This window comes from Microcaecilia unicolor, chromosome 3, assembly GCF_901765095.1.
Source record: "Microcaecilia unicolor chromosome 3, aMicUni1.1, whole genome shotgun sequence".
Lineage (NCBI taxonomy): Eukaryota > Metazoa > Chordata > Amphibia > Gymnophiona > Siphonopidae > Microcaecilia > Microcaecilia unicolor.
Genome location: NC_044033.1, coordinates 146,735,453 through 146,763,421, shown reverse-complemented (window position 1 = coordinate 146,763,421; position 27,969 = coordinate 146,735,453). Strand labels below are relative to the sequence as shown.

At 43.9% G+C, this 27,969-nt stretch overlaps 1 protein-coding gene across 1 annotated transcript in view; it reads left to right on the top strand.

Annotated features, from left to right (window-relative positions):
* C3H1orf198 (chromosome 3 C1orf198 homolog) overlaps nucleotides 1-18,735 on the top strand; it is a 64,436-nt gene extending 45,701 nt beyond the window's left edge. The window contains exons 3-4 of the mRNA XM_030196439.1: nucleotides 12,381-12,986; nucleotides 17,679-18,735. Of these exons, the coding sequence (XP_030052299.1) occupies nucleotides 12,381-12,986; nucleotides 17,679-17,735 (663 nt within the window). The 3' untranslated portion in view covers nucleotides 17,736-18,735. The remainder of the gene's footprint in view (nucleotides 1-12,380; nucleotides 12,987-17,678) is intronic.
* Nucleotides 18,736-27,969: the final 9,234 nt, after the last annotated feature.

Here is a 27,969-nt window from a genome sequence, read left to right as displayed (position 1 = left end):
TCGACATTCTACCTTCTTTTTTCGAGCCCCTTACCTTTGGAATTTGCTTCCTTCAGATACACGTTCAGAACAATTGCATGCAAAATTCCATACCGCCTTGACAACTTATCTCTTCTCTTTAGCCTTCCCCCAAAGCTCAGTTGGTTGACGTGGCATGTTGTGATCAGTGGAGTTCCTTTTCTGTCTTATTTCCCCCCACCTTTTTTTATACTATGGTTGATTGGAGTTCTTTTCCCCTACTATGTTGTGATTGACATTTTCTAAGTCGCCTTGGTTGTTCTAGTGAAAGGCAGTATATCAAGCTTGAGATAAACGATAATCCCTGAGGCACTCCACTAATCTCTTCTCTCTTTTCCAAGTGAGTTCAACTTACCATCATCCTCCATTATTTGTCTCTAATTTATTTGTTTCTAATTTAGTCTATTACCTTGGGACTCTTGCCCAGGCTGCTTGGTTTATTAATATGCGTCCAGTGTGGCACAGGGTTAAAAGCTTTGTTGAAGTCCAAGAAAATCATATCCAGCACATGACCTAATTCTTATTCTTTAGCTACCTAGTCAAATAAATCAGATTTGTTTCTGTATCTGGTGAACCCATGATGACTTGGATCTGGCAGTATGCTAGGCTGTAGATAATTCACTGTCCTTTCCTTCAGTAGAATTCCATCAATTTTCTCACAACTGAGGTAAGGCTAATCAGTTCGAGAGCCTTAAGGGTATTGGTAAATTGACAGGAGCAAAGAACCAAAGCACCAGTCTGAAAAGGCAAAAGGGGAAGAGACAGTTTTGGATGGTAGAAACCAAGGAACATTCCCCCTTTGTCTCTGCAGACACATATGTGGGATGGAGGTGTCATTGCAGTTGGCTGGGTCAGCACTTAATGGTGTCATCTTAGTAAATCAGACCACATCTATCATGTTCTGATCAGATGCATGCTCTCTTCAGTACCAAGAGATGGAAACGGACAGTGATGACACGTTTATCAGAGCTGGTTGCATGCTGGTTTGCAACAATTTAGCATTTTGAAGGTTTTCAGAGCTGGTCTGGAGGCCGAGAAGGCTTTGTGTATTTGTGTGTCTGCATACACACTATGGGGCTCATTTTCAAAGCACTTAGACTTACAAAGTTACATAGAAACCTATGGAACTTTGTAAGTCTAAGTGCTTTGAAAATACGCCTCAGTGTGAACCAACGAACAATGTCTTCTTTCAAACTGTGCACAGCAATTGTCAGATCTCTGCAGAATTGCAAATCCAAAGGCCTTTGGAGCAGAGGCTCCATAACAGTTTGGATTTCTGCAGGGGATTGGGGAGAGAGACCAGAGGGCAGCTTGAAGTGCCATGGGGAGAATGGGAGGGGGCACAGAAAAGCGAATGGGCCGTGGGGACGGGGTGACAAGCAGAGCAAACTGTGAGCCATGGGGAAGGGGGTACAGCAAACTTGAGTGTATCATGAGTAGGGCGGGAGGGGTCTCAGCAAGGTGAGTGTGCCATAGGGAGGGGGGGTAGGCAGAGCAAACTTACACCATGGGGAAGGGGGGGCAGACAGAACAATGAGAGTGTGCCATGTGAGGAAGGTGGGGGGTGGGGGGCAGAGCAAACTGAGTGTCATGTGGGGAGGCTGAGAGGAGAGGCAGAACAAGGTGAATGTGCCATGTGGGGAGGCTGGGAGAGGGGAAAGAGCAAAGGGGAGAGTGTGTCTTGGAGTTTCAAGGGAGGGAGGCAGTGAAAGCCGAGATTGCGCCACGAGGGTGGGGGGGCAGAACAAGCTTAGACTGTGCCACTGCCGTGTGTGTGTGTGGGGGGGAGGGGAATCAAGCTTGAGGGTGTGCCATGAAAAGGGTGGGGAGAAAAGGAGAAACAATAAGAAGAGGGGTTGAGTGCCTGGGGGAAGGGATAATGAGAGGTGGGGATACTGCATGTGGGAGAAGACTTTGGGGGTGGAATTAAGGTTCTTGCTGGGAATTAGAAGTAGAGATGATACTAGTGAATTTCAGGCCTTATGATGGGGAAATTCTGTGCAAAAGCACTACAAATAATGAAAAAAATTTATCTCACAGTCACCAGTCAGAGAGATATCTTCAATTTTGCTCAACTTTCTCCTAAGGAAACTCATTTTAGCACATTTGTCCAGCCCAAAAGTCATCTTGATGTCATCTTAAAAGCTTTTCACCACTCGAAGTTGTTCCATTAATTGCTCATCACTGGAACTGTAGAGCTTCAGGTCATCGGTATAGAGTAAGTGTTACATAACATCTGGATTGTTGTAATCTTTAGGCGTAAGACTAAACCCATAGCCCAAGTATAATAAGAGTACTCTATGTATAAGTTTCTATGCTGAAACTGGATTGTCTTCTCTGATAGAAACGCACTGGGCCTTTTGGGGGCGGAGATTATTTCTCTAGTATTCCCGATCCAATTTCTCCCATTTTCATACTCATTTTGTCGTTCCCTCCTCCCCCATGCCAAATTTCATCCCATTCCATTTAACTTTGTGTTATTTTGTCCCAAGCCAGGTAGACGGGCAGACATTTCTCAACCCCTTTATATAATTCTTTCAGCTTCCATTGGTTGGAAAGAATTAAAAAATGATAAAAAAAGCAAAGCAGATAAACTCAGCACAAATTAAAAAGAACAAAGCAGTAAAAAGCAACAAGAGAAATTCAAAAGATATAATTAGAAGGCTTGGACCAAACGGCTTTCTCAGATTCCTCTCCAGTTGGAGGGCTGGGGACTTTTCTTTTTTATTTACATTAGTTTATGCTTTTGAACAGTATATTTATAAGCGCTTCTGCAGCCTTTGTCTCAACAGTTTAGATTCTTTGATGGCTTCCAAACTAAACAATTTGTTTTGGCTCTGCGTGGCTGTCTCTTTTATCGAAATGTTAAGCATTCCTAACAAGTGAACACAGTATAAAATTAGAATCCCGGATTCCTTGCAGGCTTTTTCTGGTAGCATGGCTGATAATGAAATCTGGTAAAGGCAGTGTGATGAAATCGTCTTCACTGTTTATGAAATGCTCTGAATCTCTGCACTGCACTTGGTGTTCCTGATAAGTCAGCTTCTGTCCTGATTGGCATTCCTTTTTGTGGCTATGTGATAGTTAGCCATTGTCCTCCCACATACTTTTCAGTAACCTAACAATTCTGAACTTTTTACATGAGATCACAGGCTTGGGGCCAACTTCCATCTGCTTCTGCTGCTGCTTTGAGCTGCCTGGGGTTGGCAAAACTTTTGAATTAAAATTCAAAAGTCTCTGGGAGATAAGAGTGGAGTCAAGAACTGCTCGTAAACAGAGAAGATGACGGCAGACAAAGACCATATGGTCTATCCAGTCTGCCCATCCATACCATCCAGTATATTGACTTCTCCCTTATAGGTCCTACACCATCCACTATCTCTTTCTCTCCCTTAGAGATCCTGTGTATTTGTTCCATGCTTTCTTGTACTTACACCTGAAGACTGTGTTCAGAAATCAGCATTGGAAGTGGTTACAGAGCGAGGTGCATCCTAAGCTTTCGGAAACTGAAGATCACTGACATACGTGGCCTATGTATGGAGAAAAGCCTAGAAATGACTGAAGACCATTTGCTCTTGGCTTTTGTTTTGATATCTAGAATACATTTTGAATGAGATGATCAATTGCGGCAAAATGTGCTGTCAGTTAGTAACTTAGGTAACAGACAGGTGAAGATGTGATGCAGTCTGAGAATACGGGAATGGAAGTTCTCATTGACTCCTGAGGGAAAGGGCCTCAAATGACACTGACTAAGCTGCATTTCCTCACTCAGCTTCTCTCTGACCTATGTGTGAGAGTCAGTACAGTATGGCCTTGAGGGCAAAAAGCTGTATGCTAGAATGCCTTGTGCTGTCGTGTTCTAACACACATGCTAAAAACAAAAAAAAAACCTTTTACTCCAGGTGCAGTAAACTCATGGTATGCACTAAAAAGTGTGTGCTGACAGAGAAAAACAACAGCACATATCAACATGGTAATCTGCAGTAGTTGCTGCATCATGAATAAAATAGCTCCCTTCCTGTCAAGTGTGTGAGCAGAGATTGTTTCATGCACTGACAGAAAGGGAAGATGTTTAAAACAATATCGAACTGACTCCCTGACTGTCTCACCCCCATCTGCAAAAATTCCCTAATGGCCCATTTGGACCTATTTCCTAAGGCTCTCTGGTCCAGGGCACCCTGCACAAGGAGGCCGTTGACCAGAGAGCCTCCATGCTTCTGGATCTTCCAGACCAATAACAATTACCTGGTCTGGGGAAGCGTCCAATGGCATCCCTCTCCTAACCACTGCCATCTTACAAAATGGCAGTACCAGGGCTTAGCCTTCTAAATAAGACATTGTTTCCCCTTATTGGGAAACATGGTCTTATCTGACAGACTGGCCCCTAATGGTGGGTGAAAGTAGCTGCTGTTATCACATTATGCCCACTTTTAGATACAGGAAAAAGAAGCATTGTGACGGCACCTGGAGGTCAGGGACGTTAAAAAAAAAACAAGCATACATTTGATTTTCTATGGAACATGTGGTATTTTGCCCCTGACAAGCAGCCTATAGAAATAACAGGTACAAATCTATGCAGGGATTACATAAGAATGTAAGAATATCCATACAGGGTCAGACCAAAAGTCCATCTAGCCCAGTATCCAACAGTGGCCAATCCAGGTCACAAGTACCTGGCAGAAACCCAAATGTTAGCAACATTCCATTCCAGCAGTTCCAGGACAAGCAGTGGTCCCCCCCCCCCCCCCCCCCCATGACTACCTCAATAGCAGACTATAGACTTTTCCTCCAGGAGCATGTCCAAACCTTTTTTAAAGTATTTCCATGTAATTTCGTGGAGTGTCCCCTAGTCTTTGTACTTTTTGAAAGAGTGAAAAATTGATTCACTTTTACCCAATCTACACCACTCAGGGTTTTGAAGACTTCAACCATATCCCACCTCAGCCATCTCTTTTCCAAACTGAAGAGCCCTAACCTCTTTAGCCTTTTCTTATATGAGAGGAGTTCTTCCCTTTATCATTTTGGTTCAAGGCTGGCTTAATGATTTGGCAGACCAGATGGCCATCTAGGATAGCAAACAGTCTCACATCAAATGGTGCTAACGCAACCTTTAGTGAATCTTTAATAGACTCGACACGAATGAAGATTCAGTACATAAGTACATAAGTAGTGCCATACTGGGAAAGACCAAAGGTCCATCTAGCCCAGCATCCTGTCACCGACAGTGGCCAATCCAGGTCAAGGGCACCTGGCACGCTCCCCAAACGTAAAAACATTCCAGACAAGTTATACCTAAAAATGCGGAATTTTTCCAAGTCCATTTAATAGCGGTCTATGGACTTGTCCTTTAGGAATCTATCTAACCCCTTTTTAAACTCCGTCAAGCTAACCGCCCGTACCACGTTCTCCGGCAACGAATTCCAGAGTCTAATTACACGTTGGGTGAAGAAAAATTTTCTCCGATTCGTTTTAAATTTACCACACTGTAGCTTCAACTCATGCCCTCTAGTCCTAGTATTTTTGGATAGCGTGAACAGTCGCTTCACATCCACCCGATCCATTCCACTCATTATTTTATACACTTCTATCATATCTCCCCTCAGCCGTCTCTTCTCCAAGCTGAAAAGCCCTAGCCTTCTCAGCCTCTCTTCATAGGAAAGTCGTCCCATCCCCACTATCATTTTCGTCGCCCTTCGCTGTACCTTTTCCAATTCTACTATATCTTTTTTGAGATACGGAGACCAGTACTGAACACAATACTCCAGGTGCGGTCGCACCATGGAGCGATACAACGGCATTATAACATCCGCACACCTGGACTCCATACCCTTCCTAATAACACCCAACATTCTATTCGCTTTCCTAGCCGCAGCAGCACACTGAGCAGAAGGTTTCAGCGTATCATCGACGACGACACCCAGATCCCTTTCTTGATCCGTAACTCCTAACGCGGAACCTTGCAAGACGTAGCTATAATTCGGGTTCCTCTTACCCACATGCATCACTTTGCACTTGTCAACATTGAACTTCATCTGCCACTTGCACGCCCATTCTCCCAGTCTCGCAAGGTCCTCCTGTAATCGTTCATATTCCTCCTGCGACTTGACGACCCTGAATAATTTTGTGTCATCGGCGAATTTAATTACCTCACTAGTTATTCCCATCTCTAGGTCATTTATAAATACATTAAAAAGCAACGGACCCAGCACAGACCCCTGCGGGACCCCACTAACTACCCTCCTCCACTGAGAATACTGGCCACGCAATCCTACTCTCTGCTTCCTATCTTTCAACCAGTTCTTAATCCATAATAATACCCTACCTCCGATTCCATGACTCTGCAATTTCTTCAGGAGTCTTTCGTGCGGCACTTTGTCAAACGCCTTCTGAAAATCCAGATATACAATATCAACCGGCTCCCCATTGTCCACATGTTTGCTTACCCCCTCAAAAAAATGCATTAGATTGGTGAGGCAAGACTTCCCTTCACTAAATCCGTGCTGACTTTGTCTCATCAGTCCATGTTTTTGTATATGCTCTGCAATTTTATTCTTAATAATAGCCTCCACCATCTTGCCATCATGTTGAGTCTATTGAAGATTCAATAAAGGATTTGTTGGAACCATTTGGTGTGAGACTTCGTTTGATCACTTCTACTGTTGTGCTTGGCCTGTGTGATACCCATGGATGGTAGTTCTTCTGTTTTCTGTGATCATGTAGGATAGCTACCTCTATGGAGGGGGTGACAAAGAGGAACTACAGTCAAGACAAAACAATAGGTCCTGAGTTAAACAACTCAAACAACCACCAGCTTGTACGTGCTTGAAAGGTTATTGATATATGTTTACATGATAGATCAGTGTTTGATCTTTATGATTAGACGATGGGCTAGGAACTAAGGAAACCAGGGATGAAATCTGACAACCCTCTCTGATAGTCTATGTGATCATGGACAAGTCATTTTCTCTCCAGTTGCCTCAGGTACCCACTTAGATTCTGAGTTCTTTGGGGTAGGCATGTATTCTACACAAATTCTGATAATGCTGTACACCACCATACGCATTATTTGGGCTGAAAGTCCCCTTTTCCTCACCAAAAGGCGAAGAAAAGGCTTATGGGCAGTGGCATAGGCAGGAATTTTTTCACAAGGGATGTGTCTTTCCCCCCCCCCCCCCCCCCCAAGAACCTTAAAATCATCTCTGCTGCAGTCTTCATCTGAGCAGTGGCACTCATAGGCTGCCTGCCGCCTGCTCCAGGACTTCCTCTCTGAACCGTATCACCTTTCACAAAACAGGAAGTTGCATCAGAAGGGGTGGGACGGTTCAGAGAAGAAGTCCTAGTGCAGGCCTCAGGCAGCCTATGAGTGCTGCTGCCTGGGTGAAGACTGCAACAGAGATGATTTTAAGGTACGGGGGGGGGGGGGGGGCGTACATAACACATGCACCTTGTATAAATACGCCACTGCTTATGAAGTCACTATGGGGGCAATTGTATAAGGAGGTTCCTCCGTTTAGGTGCCCTGAAGCCAAGCAATGAGATCCTATTCTATGACATCAGATTTCAGTATAGAATCCAGTGTCAGCAAACCTTACATTTACACGCCCCCTGGTCAACACGGGCCATGTTTCAGCGATAGTGCCTTCTTCAGGAGTTCGTAATACATAAATCTCAAGGGAAACTAAAATAGATTCTTTTGACCTCTTTATGGAGAGGAAGCACTGCATTTTTTGATGTAAGTTCCAATCGATTTTTAGTTCAGTTCTACCAAGGGAGAAAACTATTTTAGTTTCCCTTAAGATTTATGTAGTATGGACTCCTGAAGCAGGCACTATCACTGAAACACAGCCCCTGTTGAGTCCTCTTATTTAAATTTGATTGTTAAAGACCTTTAAGTAAACATTTTGGTTACATCCTGGTCCCTGGTTATCTCCACTGTTTGGCTGCTACTCCTTGTTTCATGGAGATTGATCCCTGTTTTCTGTTTCTCCATTTAAGCCCATCGACACCATACTGTGCTTAAATGCAGCACTTAAATGGGTACCTTACAGTAGTCTATAAGTTATGCATGTAAATGTTTGACCTGCTCATTCCTCTCCCTTTGAATGCCCCCTTCCATTGACACGCTAACCAAGTTGTATATACAAAATAGAAATGTATTTGTTTATTTATTTTCAAAATTATATGCTGCTTTTAATCCAAAGCAGGTTACAATAAAGACATACATAAAATCAATAAAACAAACAAGATACAACATAAAACCATATATTTCATAAAATATCCAACATAATACTGCAATCCTAGGGGAACAGTCCATTACAAATCTAAGATCAGTCATCACCAAAAAATTTTACAAAAAAAAATGTTTTGAAGTGTTTCTTAAATTGTTTAGAACACAATCTCAAATAACCAGATAAGTGATTCCATAAACTCGCCCTTCGATAGAAAAGGCCTGGTTGTGTGTCTCGGCCAAGAGGCTAAAAGGAACACACGGTTGCTTGGTGGTGTCTGAGCGTACACCTGCCGGGAGTGATATACAGATAAAGCATCCAGAAAATATTCTCGAACTTAGCACTCCACTAGTACTTATGCTTATAAGCATTCACTTACCCATGTAACTGCTAATAGTCTATAAATGCTGTGCATACGGTTGGCGCATATGTTTGGGCATTTAGCTGTAGAATGAAGGGGTTAATATTTGTGTGTCCCTAATAGCTTTTGTACTAGGGGCCATGTTTACTAATCTGTGCTATAGGCGCGCTAGCCTTTTTTAGCATTCTAAAGACACCCATAGCAATACATGGGTGTGTCTAGCGTTAGCTTGCACTAATTTTTAGTGCACGCTAAAAACGCTGGCGCACCTTAGTAAACAGGGCTCTAGGTGTCTTATCTGGCACCCAGTCATAATAGCCCCGACACAAAAGCCCTGACAAAACAGCCTTGTAACAAAATAACCCTTGACATTTCACACCCTAACAAAATAGCCCTTGACAAAATGGCCCCTCCTACAAAACAACCCTTGACAAAATAGCCCCCTAAGAAAAAATAACACATCACAAAAAACATAATAAACGACAACTGAAATCTTCACTGATAAAGACTCCTACCAGCATTCAATTGCATAAAGCATATATAAATAAAATTCTATAGCTACAAACTGGTATTCATGATCTGTTCTGCTGTTTAAAGAAACTATTCTTCTATCAACATGCTAATTAAACAAAAAAAAAACCCAATATTGTCATCATTTTCATAGTCTTGCCAACCTTATCCTGTTTGACAAGGTAAGATTATTAGGGGGAAAAAATGCCGTGCCTTATTCTGGGCAGCCTGATCGGGCCCTTTCGTCATGTGGCTAACTTGTCAAGGGTTATATTGTGGGCAGGCTGTTTTGACAGTGGCTGTTACGTCAGGGACTATTATGTCGGGAACTTTTTTTGCTTGAAGCTTTTTTGTCACTGCCATTTTGTTGGGGCTATTTTGACCAGGTATCGTCTTATCCATACCAAGTCTTTAGGACATATTGAGGGATAGGAGGATATATGTAGGTTTTTGTTTTGTTTTTTTGTTGTTTGTTTTGGGATCCATGCACATATTCATCATAGAAAGTAATCTCCTTTAGTTCCAGGCAGGGGCAGACTGAGAGTGGTCTGGCCCCCGGGCACTGAGGTTAGTCTGGGCCCCCCGCCCGGCTGCTGCCCAACAAACCCCCTACTGCCTGGCTGCTGCCCATTCTACTGCCGTAGCCGACACCCCCGTTGCCCCGGGCCTACCTGAAGGGCCCTGGTGGTCTAGTGGTCTCTACAGGGGGGGCATGTTCTTTCCTGCCCGCTGCGCTGCCACTATTCCCCCGTCTTCCAGCGTGCCTTGTTTTCAAAATAGCGGGCGAGACTTCTGCAGGGAGTCTCGGACGCCATTTTTAAAGCATGACGGTGCCGGGCAGGGGAAATAGCAGCAGCACAACAGGCAGGAAAGAACATGTGTCCCCCCCCCCCCCTCCCCTCCCCCCCCCCCCCCCCCCGGCAGAGGCCACTTGATCACCAGCGGCGCGTCTTTAAAGATGGAGGCCTGTAGTGTTCGGCTGGCATCCAGGCACAGTCTCTGTGCCCCCTAGAGCCTCTGGGACCTCGGCACTGCCTGTTTGTCTGAATGGCCCCTGGTTCCAGGTATAGTTTTAATTAAAACAAAAATAATAAAGTTGGTCTTTGCAGCAGTTCATCCACCTCATTTGAAATCCTAAGGAGGACTAGAGCATGTTGTTGGTATCAGATACTTTGAAACCTGGTTTCATAGCGATTGCCATTTCATGTCAGGTATCTCATGTGTAAACAAATATTGATGTGTACTCTGACAGATCAGAATGATCCATTTGTCACAAATGTCTGTCAAAGGCACATTGTCACTGTCTTTGGGGTATTTCCTATGACTGTTCAGTATAGTTTCCAGTTCCTTATAAGCTCTCTACTACTACTACTACTAATCATTTCTATAATGTTACTAGATGTAGGCAGCGCTGTACACATTATATGCAGGTACTTTTTCTGTCCCTAGAGGGCTCACAATCTAAATTTTTGTACCTGGGGCAATGGAGGGTCAAGTGACTTGCCTACAGTCATAAGGTCACAAGGAGCTGCAGTGGGAATTGCCAGGATCAAAGCCCGCTGCACTAACCATTAGGCTATTCCTCCAGCTCTCCTATTAAACTATGTCTGCTACATGTTAGCAAATGTTACACATATTTTGTATTTCCTCTGTCTTTATTAGTTTTAAAAGTGTTTTTTTTAACACACAGCAAAGGCAGATTTTTATTTAAACAACACATTTTTTACTTTAAGTATATGTGTATTTTTTAAAATCAGTGTGAGGAAGTGGTCTGGTGGTTAGAGATATGGACTGAGAACCAGTGAAGCCAGGTTGAATCCTCACTTCTGCCACTGGTTCTCCTTATTATCTTGGCCAACTCACTTGGTCTCCTGTTGTCTCAGGTACTTACATATGTTGTAAGCTCTTCTGGCCAAGGACATCCTGTATATGAATACTTGCCACCACTGTACAGCACTACATACATCCAATAGAGCTATAAATAAGAGTGATAAATATTCAGTATTTCTGCTGTGGTTACAGAGGGAGCCCTGGTGTGTGGCACCTGAGTGAGATTTGGTGCAACAGTGATTGAGTGAGTGAGTTGGTGTAGCGGTTATACAATAGGAAGAAAACCCCTGATTGGTGACAAATGAAGGCTCGTGGCACTGTTGCCCAGCTGAGGCCAGTTAAATTTGTATTCATTTGCAAGAGTCTTCTTTAAGAGTAGAGGAGCACTGCCAAATTATAATGCTCAGATTTTGCACTGAAAATAACAGATCTTCTGGCAGTAGCCCAACCCAAGCTTACAATTAGCATCAAGCTGAAATGCACTAGAAGCAGTACAAGTGGTTTTTCATGTTTTGCCTAACTGGGATTCATCCTGAAACCAAGTCTGAGTCCCAGCTTGGAGGCTGAGAAGCACAGCAGGATGAGACATTGTCATTTGAGTTGTGATTCAGCAGCCAGAGGAACCTTTAATCAGTTGCTGAGTGGGCAGTGACATGAAAGGAGCTCACCAGGACAACCGGTTATTCTTTCTTGTGCATTTATATTTATACAATATATATATTGCATTCAGCTCTGGCGCAAGGAAACACGGGCACTCCCAGAGATTACATTTGTGCCCTAAGATGGTTGGGTGTTGCTGTTTTCACTCCCTTCAGCACTGGTTCAGGCTATTCAGGGCTTACAAAGTGAGAGAGGAGTTTCCACCTGTGCTTAAGGTTGGGGCAGGCAGCGGTGTAGCCACTTTGGGGGCCTTGGCCCAACCACACCCACTTTTGGTTCAAGCTCCTTCCACAACTGGAGTACCCATTGGCTGGCTGGTGGGGATGCCCAGTCACTGCCAGTAGATAAGATCCACTGCTGGAACTTCCTCAGGGAAGAAGTCGGCTGACATTGGCATTCCTCGTATATGAGCATCCCTGCCAGCAAAGATAAGGAATGCAATAGTGGGGAGGGAGAGAAGAGGAAATGCATTGCCTTCCTCCCCGCCCCCAGTCCACCCCTGGGCCCTCCTAAAAATTCAGTGCTGGCAGAACAGTTCATTTGGGGAGTTCATCCTTTTCAGAGTGACTCTATATCACGCTAACCTTTGATAATTCCGTCCTAAATCTATTTATAATATAATGCACAAATTATACCGATTTGTGTCTACAGTAATGAGAAAATCTATATAAATTTATGACCTGGAAAGAGGACAGTTTCAAAATTTGTGTATGTGTGTGTGCATATATAAATTCTATGTATTTATACATATATAATTTTTAAATCTCTGTTAGAGTCAGATGGAGTTTAGCGTCGCATCAGTACCTGCACAAGAGCCAAGTGGTGTCCCATGGCAGGTTGAACAGAAGCAGCCAGTGAAAAACATAGCAAGTACTCAAGCACCCAAAGGATCACATGGTGCCCAGCCCTCCAAACCCACTCAGGTCAACAAGACACCCAGCACAGATGGACCAGGACCAACCAGGAAGGAAGAGGAATCACCTTTCTGGAAAATCAGCGCAGAACGTTCCAGGGTTGAAGGCGAGCAGGCCGAATTCCAGTCTCTGACACCTAGTCAGATCAAATCCCTGGAGAAAGGAGAGAAAGCACTTTTGTCTTATTGCAGGCAAGAGTCCGTCCCGAAAGAGAGAGAGACCCCAAAGGCTGAGAAATCCAGCACGTATAAGCAGGAAAAACCCAGTAGTCTGAGCACAGCCTCGGAGGCTGCAGAGTGGGAGAAACCTCAGCCAAGTCACTCTTCCATCCGCACACAGAATGAGGTGTTTCGTGCTGAAGCTGGGCCGCAGAAATTGGCATCGGCTAAGATGCTCAATGATGATAACACTGTGCTGAAGCTGAAGGAGGATGATTTCCTTTCAGATCAAAAGACATTTACACAGGTAACGTTTGGCTATTACCTACTGGAAAAATCTATTAACCTGCTGATGGGCAATATTTATTTATTTATTTATTTATTATCTCATTTGTACCCCACAGTTTCCCAACAGAGTCAGGCTCAATGTGGCTTACAGCGCACCACAGAGGCAGACGCCAATGTAGTAAAATGAAGCTAATACAGGAGAAAAACCTACACAAGAGATAATGGGGAGGAAGGGGACAGAAGGTGTAGGGAAACCAGGAGAGAGGAGGGAAGGGGAATGTGTCCAAAATTGTCTCTAATTGTCTTCAATATCAGGAAAAGGGCCACATCAAGTACATAAAAAAAGTAGAAAATAAATTAATTTGGGGAAGACTGTTGATATAGATCGTTGATGTATGTTGGCTCCTCCTGACAGGGCATGCCCTTCTTTAAACTTGATGGCAGATAAAGACCATAAAACTCTGCCCATCCACTTCAACTACTAAACTTCACATTCTTTTCCTCTCCCTCAGAGATCCTCTACACTCGTCTTTTTTTTTTTTTTTAAATTGAGTTGTGGTCCTTGTTTCCACCAGGGGCGTAGCCAGACTTCCGTGGGAGGGGGGTCCAAAGCCCGATGGGAGGGGGCACATTTTAGTCCTCCCCCCGGCACCGTCCCCCCTCCCCACCGCCATTGCCACCCCCCATGTCTTTTCCGACCCCCCTCCCGCCGCAAACCCTCCCCCGCCGCCGCCTACTTTTGCTGGCGGGGGACCCCATTCCCCGCCAGCCGACGTCCTCTCCGTCCTGCTCCTGCTCTTGTTGTACGTGCAGGATGTCAGACTCAGAGAACAGAGTTCTGTTCTCTGAGTCTGACGTCGCACGTACAACGTGCAGGACGTCAGCAATGCATGCAACAGCAGGAGCAGGATGGAGAGGACGTCGGCTGGCGGGGAGTGGGGTCCCCCGCCAGCAAAAGTGAAGGTAGGCGGCGGCGGGGGTGGGTTCGCCGGGAGGGGGGGGTCCAGGCTGGAATCTACCGGGGGCCCAGGCCCCCTCAGGCCCCACGTAGCTACGCCACTGGTTTCCACCACCTTCACTGAGAGGCTGTTCCACACATCACCTTCTCTTTTTTGTAAAAAAAACCAAAACAAAACTTATTTCCTTAGGTTATTCCTAAATTCATCCACTTTCACCTTCATCCCATGACACCTCATTTCAGAGCTTCTGAGAGATACCTTGGAGGTATTTAAATGTCTTCTCCCACCTTTCTTCTGGTATATATTTCTCAGTGTGGCCCTATATACTTGATAAAGTCTACTGCTTTTTTTTTTTTTTGCTGCCCTCTGTGTTGACCCCATTCTGTCACTTTTATTTTTTACCTGTTTGACCCCATTAAGATCAGAAGATATGACCATCCTCCAGATCTGTCTCTTCTTTTGTGCACATAAGTACTTCAACCCCTATGCTTTACCTTTCCTTTTGGTTTTTGTAGCTCCAATTCAGGACCCTTCTTTTTTTTTTTTTTTTTTAAGCATGGAACCTTAGCTCAAAAATTCTAGATTATTCCCCACATTTCACTAGATTTCTTCTCGTATAATCCATACTTGCCAGAGTGTCTATCCTATTGCAGATTTTGGTATCATTCGCAAAGAGGGAAACCTTTCCCACAACCCTTCCACAGTCTTGCCTACATAAATGTTAGAGAACTGGAACAATAACTGATCCCTGCTGCAAACCACTGGTGATGCCCCTGTTCTCAGAGTGAACTCTATTTACCACTGCCCTTAGTCCACCTCCCACTCAGCGAGTTTCTAACTCAGTCAGTCACTTTAGGGCCTTCAGGAATACTGAGGGTGCTCTGTTTTTTTTTATAAGCTGCCTATCCTCACTGTGTACTGCAGAAGAGCATTCCAGGCATCCACCACCATATCTATGAAAAATATTTCCTGGTGTTGCTTAACGACTTTGAGTCTTTTTACATTCTTGACAAGATATGACCTCCAAACCTGAACACAGTCCTCCAAGTGAGGTTTCACTAGTGACTTGTACAGGAGCATTATCACCTCTTCCTTGTTATAGGTTACGCCCCTCTCTATGCAGCCTAGCATCCCTCTAGCCTTGGCCACTGCCTTGTCAGATTGTTTCACTGCCTTGAGATCCTCGGACACTATCACCTTGAAGTCTCTTTCCTGGTGCATGCACATAATCCGCCTAGAACTTTGGATGGTGCGGACTAGAAATTTATAAAATAAATAAATAAATCAGTCTCTGACCTCCTCTCTTAAACAGTTCCTTTGGGTTTTTGCACCACAAATACATCTCTCTGCATTTCTTCACTTTAAAGCTCAAGTGTTGAGCAGTGGTCCCAGCTTGTAATTTTTATAGATCACTTCTCATACATTCCACTCTGTTGCCAATCTGTGTGTCAGTTACAAAAATGCATAGTTTTTCTCCTAACCCTTTGGCAATATCGCTCACAAATCAAGCACATAGCCAGATCTTGGGTCTTGGGGAGAGGCCTGAGCACAAAAGGGGACAATATTTTGCCCTGCCCTGCTTCGCTCCTCCACGACCCTCACATAGCTAAGCTGGCAGGGGTCCCCAACCCCGCCAGTAGAAGTGCTCCTTCACCCACAGCCTGCATGTTCCCTGGACAGCTGTGCCATGCCAGGCCTCCCCCCAACACATGCTTAGATTCTGCAAAACTGAATATGCATGAGAGAGGCCCATCCCCCTGCACCAGGGGCGTATCTGTGTGGGGCCACAGGGGCCTGGGCCCCCGCAGATTTCGCCCCGGACACCCCTACCACAGACCCTCTCCACCTCCCCCTCCCTCCCGCCCGCCCGCCACCAACCCGTCGCCAATCTTTGCTGGCGGGGGACCCCAAGCCCCCGCCATCCGAAGTCCTCTCTTCCATGCAGGATGCAAGTTGCAACGCTTCCTGTTCTTCTGAGTCTGACGTCCTGCACGTACAACGTGCAGAACGTCAGACTCAGAATTTGGAATTCAGTCTGACGTCCTGCGCGTTGTACGTGCAGGACGTCAGACTCAGAAGAACAGGAAGCATTGCAACTTGCAGCGGCGCAGCCTGCATGGAAGAGAGGACCTCGGCTGGCGGGGGGTTGGGGTCCCCCGCCAGCAAAGGTAAGTGACAGCAGCGGGGGAGGGTTGGCGGCGGCGGGAGGGGGTGGAGAGTGTCATTGGTGGCGGGGGGGGGGGTCCGGAAATGGCGGGGGGGGATCGGTGGCGCCGGGGGGGGGGGGCTAAAATGTGCCCCCTCCCTCTGGCTCTGGCCCCCCCTACCGCCAGAGTCCAGATACGCCCCTGCCCTGCACATTCTGGTTTCCACAAAATTGTGCACGCTGTAGCTGTAGTGTTCCACAAATCCTGGTCTAACATTAGCCAGTCCTAAAGAAATAGGATTCTCACAAGATTCAAGATAAAAGCTTGGTTTATCTTAGCCAAGTTTCTGATCACCTACACATCTGTAATAAAGGCATACACTGTAGGATGGGTTCTGTCTTCCCTGGGCCTCCCTGGCTTGACTGTGCTCAGGGGTTTTATCTGGCTGCCTGAACCACACCCTCCCTGCTCTGCCCTGACTACCACACCCTTCCCACTCTGTACTGCCAGACTTGGTTGTGTGAGGGAGTGTTATTAAGGGGAACTGGCAACTTCCTATATACTCCATCACAGTTCTCAATCCAGGTTTTTTGTCACATAGTCAAAGAACTCAGATTTGTTTGGCCAGTTTCTGTGTGGTGGAATAGATCCACACATGTCCATAATGGCCCTAGTGCCACAAGATAATCCTAGCTTGAGGAAATATGTGTATATGTGTGTGGTAATGCTAGAAAACCTCCTTTTGACAATATGAATGAACTGAAAAATCCTAGAGGTAGGGGATTATTTCTAGTTTTTTAAATAGTTAATGCAGCAGATGTAACAATATTGGAGCCAGCTGGGTGGGATGCGCTCCAGTGCTTTCTGCTGATAGATCTTTAAAAGCACCTGAGAACCTTGTGACCTTGGGCAAGTCACTCTCCCACTGCCTCAGATCCCCACTTAGGCTGTAATCTCTGTGGGGCGGGACATATTGTACCCTAATATTTATCAGCAGTGTACAGTGGTATGTGCAGGCAGAAAAGCACTGTAAAAACTGATATGTTTAAATAGTCTCTTCTTTATTTCAGTTGTTGGCATTTTTGAATTGTCTTGAAACTAACAGGAGCCTGATGCATCAAATGAGGTTCACTCCCTCCAACACCATAACAATAGAAATGGAAGACACCCTGGGCCTTTTCCCTAAAATTTTGTATGTTTCTCTAATATCAGGTTGGGGAGCCTTTATTTATTGAACTGGATATCTCCTTTTCTGTAGTCTCCTGTAACAACATAGCCTTACATTATAAAATTCATAAAAATTCAGATTCACTCAGTGGTCCCCAAACCTGGTCCTGGAGGCACCCCAGCCAGTCAGGTTTTCAGGATATCCACAATGAATATTCATGAGCGAGATTGATGCAGAGGAGGCAGTGCATGCAAATCTCTTTCATGACTATTCATTGTGGATATCTTGAAAACCTGATTGGCTGGGGTGCCTCCAAAGACCAGGTTTGGGAACCACTGGATTAGCTTGAGGGCTAAAGAAACGGTAAGACAATACAGTTCCAGAGAGATAGAGACGTGCATGTATTAATAATGTTTTTCTTCCTTTTTTTTTAACAGGTCAATACCAGCAGTGTTGTTTTGAAGACAGGATTTGATTTTTTGGACAACTGGTAGAGTTCCTGTACAACTTGAAGCTGTTCTGGAAAAGGCCCACTTTCATCATTTGTTCAAGTTAAAACTTGTGTTTACTTATTTCATTAATCTAATTGACAAACCCATTTATTCCTGCCTTTCTCATATGTTGTTGTTATTTTTTTTTCTTCAAGAGCAGACACTTTATTTTGTATAACACAGTGATGTACAAGTTTAATGTAGATTTTTTTTTTTTAATGTTTAGTTTAAGGTCAGTTATATGTATTTAACAAAAGTGCTGTTTTTTCTCATTTTTTGAAGAAACCAGTGTGAGTATTAACCTGAAATATTTTCATTATAAAATCAGGTAGTTAGATTACAGCAGAGATACAAATGTTTAATTGTATGAATTTATAACGTAGAGTTCTCTAAACAGGGCTGCTTAGCCCCGTGTCTTTCTTTGCCATTTCTATTAGACTATTCACAAATATGTAACCACACCTCAGTATAACGTACCGTAGTTCTGGAACAGCCTTTTAGAGAGCATCTTATGAAACATTTGCTGTTGGGATGATTTGCAGCACTGTGTTTGGTGCATAATGTGTTCCAGGAGTGGCCTGCCCATTGCTACTGATGAAAGATGTATGTTGAGTAAGAAGGGTCCCTTTGCTGCAGCCATGACAAAGATGGAAAAAATGATGGCATGGAAGATTGAGCGCATGATACCAGAGGTCACAATGAGATGAAGACACTCAAGCAATTAAGAGCACATTGGCTGCATTGGAGGAGACAGCTTCACCTGTTCCAGAGCTCCAAGTTTAATTTTCCTGTAACACCAAGATAGTTGTGATGGTGTCTTTTATAGTGACTTTCATTATTTGTTGTATTTTTAGTAGCCTAAAAACATACTGGTTCAGTTTCTGGTGCTGGTTATCCAGGCAGGATGGGAATGTCTGAGCTGGAATCACACCCTGTGTGACAAGTCCCCTAGTGCCCCACAGCACTGCAGCCGCTGCAGGGGAGACGATGAACATGGAGCAATTTTTCCATGGGCGTAGTTTGACTGTTTCATTGGGGGGGGGGGGGGGGGGGGCAAAGGATGGGGCGGAGCATATTAGCATATTCATTTACATATATATGTATATATATGCAAATGAATATGCTAATATGAAGGAAGGAAGAAAGAACTAGCCTTTTTGCGAATACATATTCATTATGGTTGTTTTTTTTGTTACTTTTGTACCCCGCGCTTTCCCACTCATGGCAGACTCAATGCGGCTTACATGGGGCAATGGAGGGTTAAGTGACTTGCCCAGAGTCATTTCCAAAAAAGCCAGCTCTTTCTCCCTTCCTTCCTTCCTTCTTTCCTCCTTATCCAGAACTCCCTCTTCCCCACCCCCTTTCCCATACCATGCCAGTGTAGACCTTAGAAATGCATAAGCTCTATATGTAGATCCTTCAAGAGGTAGTGTGTCATGATTTAGGCTCTACACCCTTTCTGGTGTTTTGGTGCCACCTCATTAAGGCCAACACACAATCTCTCCACTGCAAAACACTATACACAAACTTGTGCAAAAACACACTCATAACCTTACCAAACCATAACAGCACTAATTCCAGGGTCAGGACAAGCTACACTTTCTGTGTGGAAAGGCAGCACTGTAATTACACCGGGCTCTAAAACACCAGTATACTACCTAGTGACCAAAAAAAAAAAGGGCTGCAAAAACAAATATGAAGGCAAAATACTGAACTGGAAAGTTACCTCAAGAAGTCAGAGTCAGCATGCAGCAATACTAGAAAAATTGAAACTTACATGCAAAATATCACAGATGCACAGTTCCAAAAGCTGACATATTCCAATTAATAAATTCTGAATAAAATACTTTTTTCTACCTTTGTTGTCTGATCATTTAGTTTTTCTATTCGCTTTGGTCCCAGTGTCTTCTGTTTTATGCAGTGTCTTCTTTCCATTTGATATTTATTTCTCTCACCATGTCCACCATCCTCCTGTGTCCATATGCGGCCTGTCTACCATCTGTAGCCCTGTCCCTATCCTTCCTCCAGTTTCAGCATTTGCCCTCAAAGTGTTCCGATCCAGCCCTTAAATTCAGCAATTTTCCCTCCATCCATATCCAGCATTTCTCCTCACTCCTCTCCCCTCCATCCATGTGCATGTACTTCCTCTGTCTTCCCTCCCCTCCATCCATGTGCATGTACTTCCTCTGTCTTCCCTCCCCTCCATCCATGTCCAGCATTTCTCCTCTTTCCCTTCCCTTCCATCCATGTGAATCTCCTTCCTTTGTCTTTCCTTCCCTTCATCCTTGTCCAACATTTCTCCTCTCTTCCCTGCCCTCCACTCCATCCATGTCCAGCATTTCTCCTCTCTTCCCTCCCCTCCATCCATGTGCATCTCCTTCCTGACTTCCCTCCCCTCCATCCATCCATGTCCAGCAAATTTCCTCTCTTCCCTGCCCCCTCCATTCATCCATCCATATTCCGCAATTCTCTCTCCCCTGCCCTCCCCTCCATCCATGTCCCCTCTTCCCTGCCCCCTCCATTCATCCATCCATATTCCGCAATTCTCTCTCCCCTGCCCTCCCCTCCATCCATGTCCAGCAACTCTCCATTCTCCCCTGCCCTCTCCTCCATCCATCCATGTCCAACAATTCTCTCTCCCCTGCCCTCACCTCCATCCATCCATGTCTAGCAATTCTCCCTCCTCTCCCCTCCTCTCCTGTCCAGCGATCTCTTCTCTCCCCCTGCCCCCCTCTTCTCCATGTCCATCGATCTCTCCCCTGCCCCCTCTTCTCCATGTCCATCGATCTCTTCTCTCCCCCTGCCCTCCCATCCATGTCCAGCGATCTCTCCCCCTGTTCCCCCCTCCGCTCCATGTTCAGCCATCTTTTCTCTCCCCCTGCCCTCCCCTCCTCTCCATGTCCAGTGATCTCTTTTCTCCCCTGCCCTCCCCTCCATCCATCTCCAGCAACTCTCCATTCTCCCCTGCCCTGTCCTTCATCCACCAATAACCAGCAAATTTCCTCTCCCCTGCCCCCATTCATCCATCCATGTCCAGCAATTCTCTCTCCCCTGCCCTCGCCTCCTCTCCTGTCCAGCGATCTCTTCTCTCCCCCTGCCCTCCCCGCCTCTCCATGTCCAGCGATCTCTTCACTCCCCCTGCCCTCCCCTCCTGATCCAGCGATCTCTTCACTCCCCTGCCCTCCCCTCCCATCCATGTCCAGCGATTCTCCCTGCTCTCCCTCAGCTCCCCGACAGCCCTCCTCTCCATTCCTTCCTCCCCCCCCGGCACGCATTTAACCGTTTTACTTTCAGGCGCAGCAACGGCAGTGAAGAAGACAACACAGCAGGCTCGCCTCCAGCTTCTCCCTGCGCTCACACAGTGTCCTGCCTTCTGCGATGATGTATTTCTTGTTTCCGCGAGGGTGGGACACTGTGAGCGAAGGGAGAAGTTGGAGGCGAGCCCGTTGTGCTGTCTTCACTGCTGTCACTATGCCTGAAAGTAAAAGGGTTAAATGCGCGTGCGGGAGGGGGGAGGAACGGAGAGGATGGTTGTCCATCGGGGAGCTGCCTTGCGCCGACCCTCCGTTTGGGGGGGCAGTGCCCCCTTGCCCCTCCCCCAAACTACGCCCATGAATTTTTCCGCCCCTATCTCCCTTGCCCCCTGTACGGTCGCACCATTCACACAGCCCTCAGGATTCCCTGAAGCAGAATACTCTTCCTGGTAATGTGATTGTCGGGGAAAGAGAAGGGGAATAACTTTGTTGAAGGTGAATTTTGTTCCTGCTTTGTGGCGTTATATAAGCATAATTATTCTCCAGGGTCTTGTATTTTTGTGTAATGGTGAAGCTTGCAGATGTTACGAGGCTATCTTGAGCCTTAGGGGAAAAATAGCAAGACAATGGCATTCCTGAAATTTTATGAGTTAACAAGAAGTATTTTATGTGGAGGCTCAGGTTACGTGCAGTGATTTCAAAACAATTACTAAAGAAGTGAAATGGAGCACACCGATGGTCAACTAAAGAATGTGCATGTGTCAATCTACAGTAATCAACATTTTGGTATCGTACTTGAGACCCCAATGGTCTTGGAATACATAAATGTAGAAAGTGATGACAATGAGGGTTGCGAGGACCATCTATTTTATTAGGATTTATTTACCGCCTTTTTGAAGGAATTCACTCGGCAGTGTACAGTAAGAATAGATTAAACATGAGAAATAGACAATTACAGCAGTAAAAATATTCAAAAACAATACAAAGTATGGCATGGTATACTATTTACAATGTCAACACAATACGTAATAGAACATTATAGGTGATAGCTAAGGGTAAAGCAAAGACGTAACATATAGAAGGGTAAGAAAGTAGGAAGAGAAAGTAAGGTGATTGATTTCAAGAAAGTTGCACATGCACATAGTCTATTCTTTTCCTGATGCAGTATGGTAGAACCTTCCAAGCTCAGGCTTTCTCCTCCTATTTGCATATCGGGTGATCTGCGCTTATCCCGGGCTTCCTTGAGTTTTCTTTTCCTTTATTTTGTATTTATTCAGTTTACAAATTCAAACCAAGAAGGTTGACGTACAGAGAAGCAGAAATAATCAGAAAAAAAAAAATCTTCAAATCATCAATATTGCCCAATCCCTTACAAATACAAGGGAAGGGGATAAGGAAACCAAACATTCATAGCTCATTATGGCCTTGCTTGCAACTGTCACTGCCATCACCTTTTAGATGTATATATTCAGAGACCATTAGGGTCTCAATTATGAGACTAAAATATTGGTAACTGTGGATTAATATACACACATTTTTCATTGACCATTGGTGTGCTCTGCCTTACTTTTTTTAATAGTGCTGAAGACACTCTATGCTACCTGAGCGTCTACATAAATCAATTCTTAACTCCTAGTTTGAAACATTTGTGTGCTCCTTTCCTCATCCTGATAAGCTCCTCCCTACCAAAAAAAAGCCTAACTGGAAATTGAACCAGCTTCTATTAATTGCAGCATGTTGTATTCCTGTACTTTCCCCACTGTTTATTCAGCTCACCTAAAGGCCTTAATTCTGTGAATTTTCAGCTCAAATACCAAAGGTTTTTTGTCCTCATCTGAATATGCGTCGCCCACACAGTTTCTTTTGACTGGGAGATGAGTAGAGCCTGGCTAAATAAATGTTAAGTATCATGTAATGCTAACACATTGGCTAGCTAATGAATTTTCCCAGTCAAGTGATACCTCACCTCTGCTCCCATTCTATTAACCTTGAACACATATTGAAGCTTAGGTAGTGTTTTATTCTTTATGCAGTTCTGGTTTTATTTAATTCAGAATAAAATCAATTGCTATTCTGGTCTTACCCAAAAGAGTATATCATAAGTCATATAGATATCCCTGTTCAAACATTTCCACAGTTCGTATTTTGTTTCTGCCATTAAGACACAAAATGTGTTCTATTTTTTTTTTTTCATGCATTCCTTTTTTGTTTGTTCATTCTGTGTTCATATATTGCCTGCCTCATTTTAATGTCGATGCGAAGTTCAGGGAAGAGCCAGCACTGCAGTGCCCCAGTTCTCTTATAGTTATAACCATAAAGCTATCTAAACTTTACTAATCTGCTCATCATGATAAAAATCAGAACAAATAATTTAATTTTTAATGTGTTACGACTGCTAGCTTTTTTTGACCTAAGGCTGAGTAGAAAGCAACATCAAGGCCAAATTGAGACATTTCCCCCTCAGATTCTATATATGGCACCTTCTGGTTCAACTAAGAGGTTTTATATAGGCCTGCTTTATCCCAGGAAACCTCCCCCTCACCGGGTGGAAACCTCAGGGCTGTTTTGGACCCACCCTTTCCAATCTGGAATCCTCCTCCTTAGTGGAACTGAATCTCAGCGCCCTGTACTGCGGAAACATTTTGTGGCTTCTGCTTTTCTCCGTTTATCTGTTCTCTACCGAAATAAGAGGGAAAGGTGGTGAAGCTAGCAGGGTTCCCCCTTTTGCTCCTGTTTCTCTCTTACAATGGCTTGTGAGTCTGTTATCTCACCCTGATCACTGAGATGATGCTGTAATATAAGATTGTTCTTTAATGTATTTTATTATTCTGTGTTTGTTGTAAACCACTAAGAATGGCAGATCTTCTGGTATATACATTTTTTAAATAATGATTTTGAAATAAATAATACATAACAAACATGCAAAGATAAACACACACAAACACAAAACAGAGAGATGAACAGACAAACAAAATAGACAAACATACATAAAACAGAGATATGTATGCATGCAGAGGGGTTGGAAAGAATTACATGATTCATGCAGTGCATGCTTTTCTCATTTGTTGCTTGTGTATTTGGAAGCCAGCTTTTGTCAGATTAATTCACTGTTTGGCTTTTATGAGTAAAGATTGACTAACAGGCTCATTTTCGAAAGAGATGGACATCCAAAAAATGACATAAATCGGCATTTGGATGTCCATCTCACAGAAACATCCAAATCGGTATGATTGAAACCGATTTTGGATGTCTTTCTCAGAAGTCCGTCGGAAGGACATCCAAATCTCAAGGGGGCGTATCGGAGGCGTGTTCAAGGCGGGACTGGGGCATTCTTAAGACTTGGACATCTTTGAGCCATAATGGAACAAAGCAAAAACGCCCAGCACTAAAACTTGGATGTTTTGCGCTAGACCTGTTTTTCTTACAAATAAGACACAAAAAGGTGCCCCAAATGACCAGATGACCACTGGAGGGAATCAGGAATGACCTCTCCTTATTCCCCCAGTGGTCACTAACCCCCTCCCACCCCCAAAATTTGTGTTGAAGCCTCTATGCCAACCTCAGATGTCATACTCAGTTCCATGATAGCAGCATGCAGGTCCCTGGAGAAGTTTAGTGCACTTCAGTCAGGTGGACCCTGGCCCATACCTCCACTACCTGTTACACTTGTGCAGGAAACTGTGAGCCCTCCAAAACCCACCAGAAACCTACTGTACCCACATATAGGTGCCCCTTCACCCGTAAGGGCTATGGTAGTGGTGTACAATTGGGGGTAGTGGGTTTTGGGGGGGCTCAGCACACAAGGTAAGGGAGCTATGTACCTGGGAGCATTTTATTAAGTCCATTGCAGTGTCCCTAGGGTGCCCGATTGCTGTCCTGGCATGTCAGGGGGACCAGTCTTCTAAAAATGCTGGCTCCTCCCATGTCCCAATGGCTTGACTTTGGACGTTTTAGACTTGGACATCTTTTTTTCGAAAATGGCCAAAAATCAAAGATGTCCAAATGGCGGGACGTCCATGGTATTTTCAAACACAAAAGATGGACGTCCATCTTTTTTGAAAATGACCTTCTCCCCGCTTCGTAATTTGTACGTCTTTGTAAAACGTCCAAGTTCTGACTTAGACGTTTCTTTCGAAAATGCCCCTCCTGGTAAGCTAGTGCTCTGGCTAATAGATTTTACGTGTGGAAGTTAAATAGTTACATAACAGTGATATAGGGTTTTCCATTTATTAATGTCTTGGATTCATGTCAAAAATCAAAAATTCCTATTAAAACAAACTAAGCTGAGTGGAAGGCGCAGATATTGTCCATAGATAATCTTTGCTTTTTACCACCTTCTACCATGCAGCTAATTCTGATGCAGTTTAGCATAGACGTTTTCTGGTATCAGCTGAAGAGAATCAAGTGTCAATAATTTGTTGGTACTTGTCACCATTTATTCTTAAAGTACCCTCCTTTTTTTTGCCCCTGTGTGTTTCTCATAAACTTTCCTCCTTTAAATGTTACAGCCTATGCACATTGGGAGTAACTAGTAGAACATGCTGCAGAGTGATTTGATTCCTGTAAGTTAATCCTACCGTTACCAGTTGTTTCTCTGAGGGCATGAGGTGCCTTAATGGTGCTTAGATGCTTCTCTCCTTTCTTTGAAAAGTGTTTTGACTTTTTAATAATTTGTTGTACTTGTACACATTTTATATTAAAAATAATCTTTAATAAAATCTATTTAAAATGGAATTTGTGTGTAGGGGGTGGTTTGTTCGGTTTTTTGTTTAATATTTGAGGGTTATTTATTCAACCTGCCTTTGAATCTCTTGTGTGTTCAAGAAGGCATATCATAAACATCCATCTTAAATACTAAATAATAAGACTATATACGACCTAGACACAACTGAAATCCTATCACTTGACTGATTAACCTCTTTGCCATTAATGAACAAACATTATTACTACAATCCTTGTGTCAAACATGGTCGCTCCATAGTTGATGACCTAATGTACAATATAATCCAATTATTACCGAGGAACCCTCATGCAATACCATAATGTATTCTTCTTTACCATGTATGTATGCACAAGGTATATATATATATATACCATGATCTGTTCCACGTATGTGATGTTCCATCTAGGTTAACATGTATGTATGTACCTTAACGCAACACCATTTGTAATCCTGTTACCCAGAAATGGCAACCGCCATTACGGCAAATGTAAGCCACATTGAGCCTGCAAATAGGTGGGATAATCTGGGATACAAATGCTACAAATAAATAAAAAATAAATATTAAGGCCATAAATGTACATTGCAAACCATAAAGTAGCATTCAGTTCAGCAGCTGTAGATTGTTTATATTCAGTATAATAGGATTATTTTCTTTTTGTGGTGCTGCTTTTTTATTTATTATTTTCACAAGTACTTTGACATGATGCACAATGGAGGGAATTCAATAAATGGGCTGAAAATTCAGTGCCAAAAAACTTGAGCGCTAAGGGCTAGATTCTATATATGGTGTCTGAAAATTCTGTGCAGAAAAAAAATATGCCTAGGTGTATTCTCTAAAGTACGCCTAAATTTTATAAAATAGGCTTAAATTTCTGTCGCGCGCCAGTCCACATGACTACTTATGGTGAATTATGCCAACTAAATCCCGATGCCTAAATTAAGCACGGAGCGGGTATATTCTATAAGAATGCACATAGGGTCTTTTTACTAAGGCGTGATGAAATATGGCTTGCGCTGGTGTAGACGCATGTATTGGATGCGCCCAGGTCCATTTTTCAGCGCACCTGCAAGAAAGGCCCTTTTTTGCCAAAAATGGATATGCGGCAAAATAAAAATTGGCGCTCGTCCATTTTGGGCCAGAGACCTTACTGCCACCCATTGACCTAGCGGTAAAAGTCTCACATGTTAACCAGGTGGTAATGGCCTACATGCGTACAATGTTGATTACTGCCCGGTTAGCACCGAGTGCCGGAAATTTTCCAGCATGCCTAGTGGATGTGCGTAAAAAATTAAATTACCACCCGGGCCTTGTGGTAGCAGGCGAAAGTTCAAAATTGACATGTGTAGGACGCGTATACGCACCTATGCGGCTTAGTAAAAGGGCCCTATAGATTGTAGAAATGCCCATGACCTGCCCATTCCATGCCCATAACCATGTCCACTATTCAACAATGCAACTTAGAATTTATGCACACCACGTTACAGAATACACACCATGGAGGGATACAAAAGCATTATAACGTCCTCATTTTGTTTTCCATTCCTTTCCTAATAATACCTAACATTCTATTTGCATTCTTAGCTGCCGCAGAACACTGTTCAGAGGGTTTCAACATATCATCAATGATGACACCTAGATCCCTTTCCTGGTTGGTGACTCCTAACTTGTAACCTTGCATTACGTAGCAATTTCCCACATTCATCACGTTACACTTGCTCACATTAAACGTCATCTGCCATTTGGATTACCAGTCTCATAGTCTCGTGAGGTTCTCTTGTAATTTTTCACAATCCTCTTGCGATATAACAACTTTGAATAACTTTGTGTCATCAGCAAATTGAATTACCTCACTAGTTACTCCCATCGCTAGATCATTTATAAATATGCTGACATTAGACGCACAACCGTCTAAAGAGTATTTTGTAACAAGATGCACATAAATTCTAAGGCGCATAGCTGAAAGGGGGCGTGGAGTGGGTGGGTCGTGGGCATTTATATGCACATTGTTATAGAATACACCCGGTCCATGCCTAATTTAAGCATTGGCATTTACACCAAGTTTTACTTGACGTAACTTCCCGCGACTAAATTTAGTCACATGGCCGGGTGCTGGGTGTATTCTATAAACTGTGCTGAAGTTTAGACGTATTCTATAAAGTGCGCCTAAATTTAGGCATACTTTATAGAATATGCCTAGGCATATTTATTTTTCTTGGTGACAGTTTTTTAGGCATCATATATAAAATCTAGCTCTATATG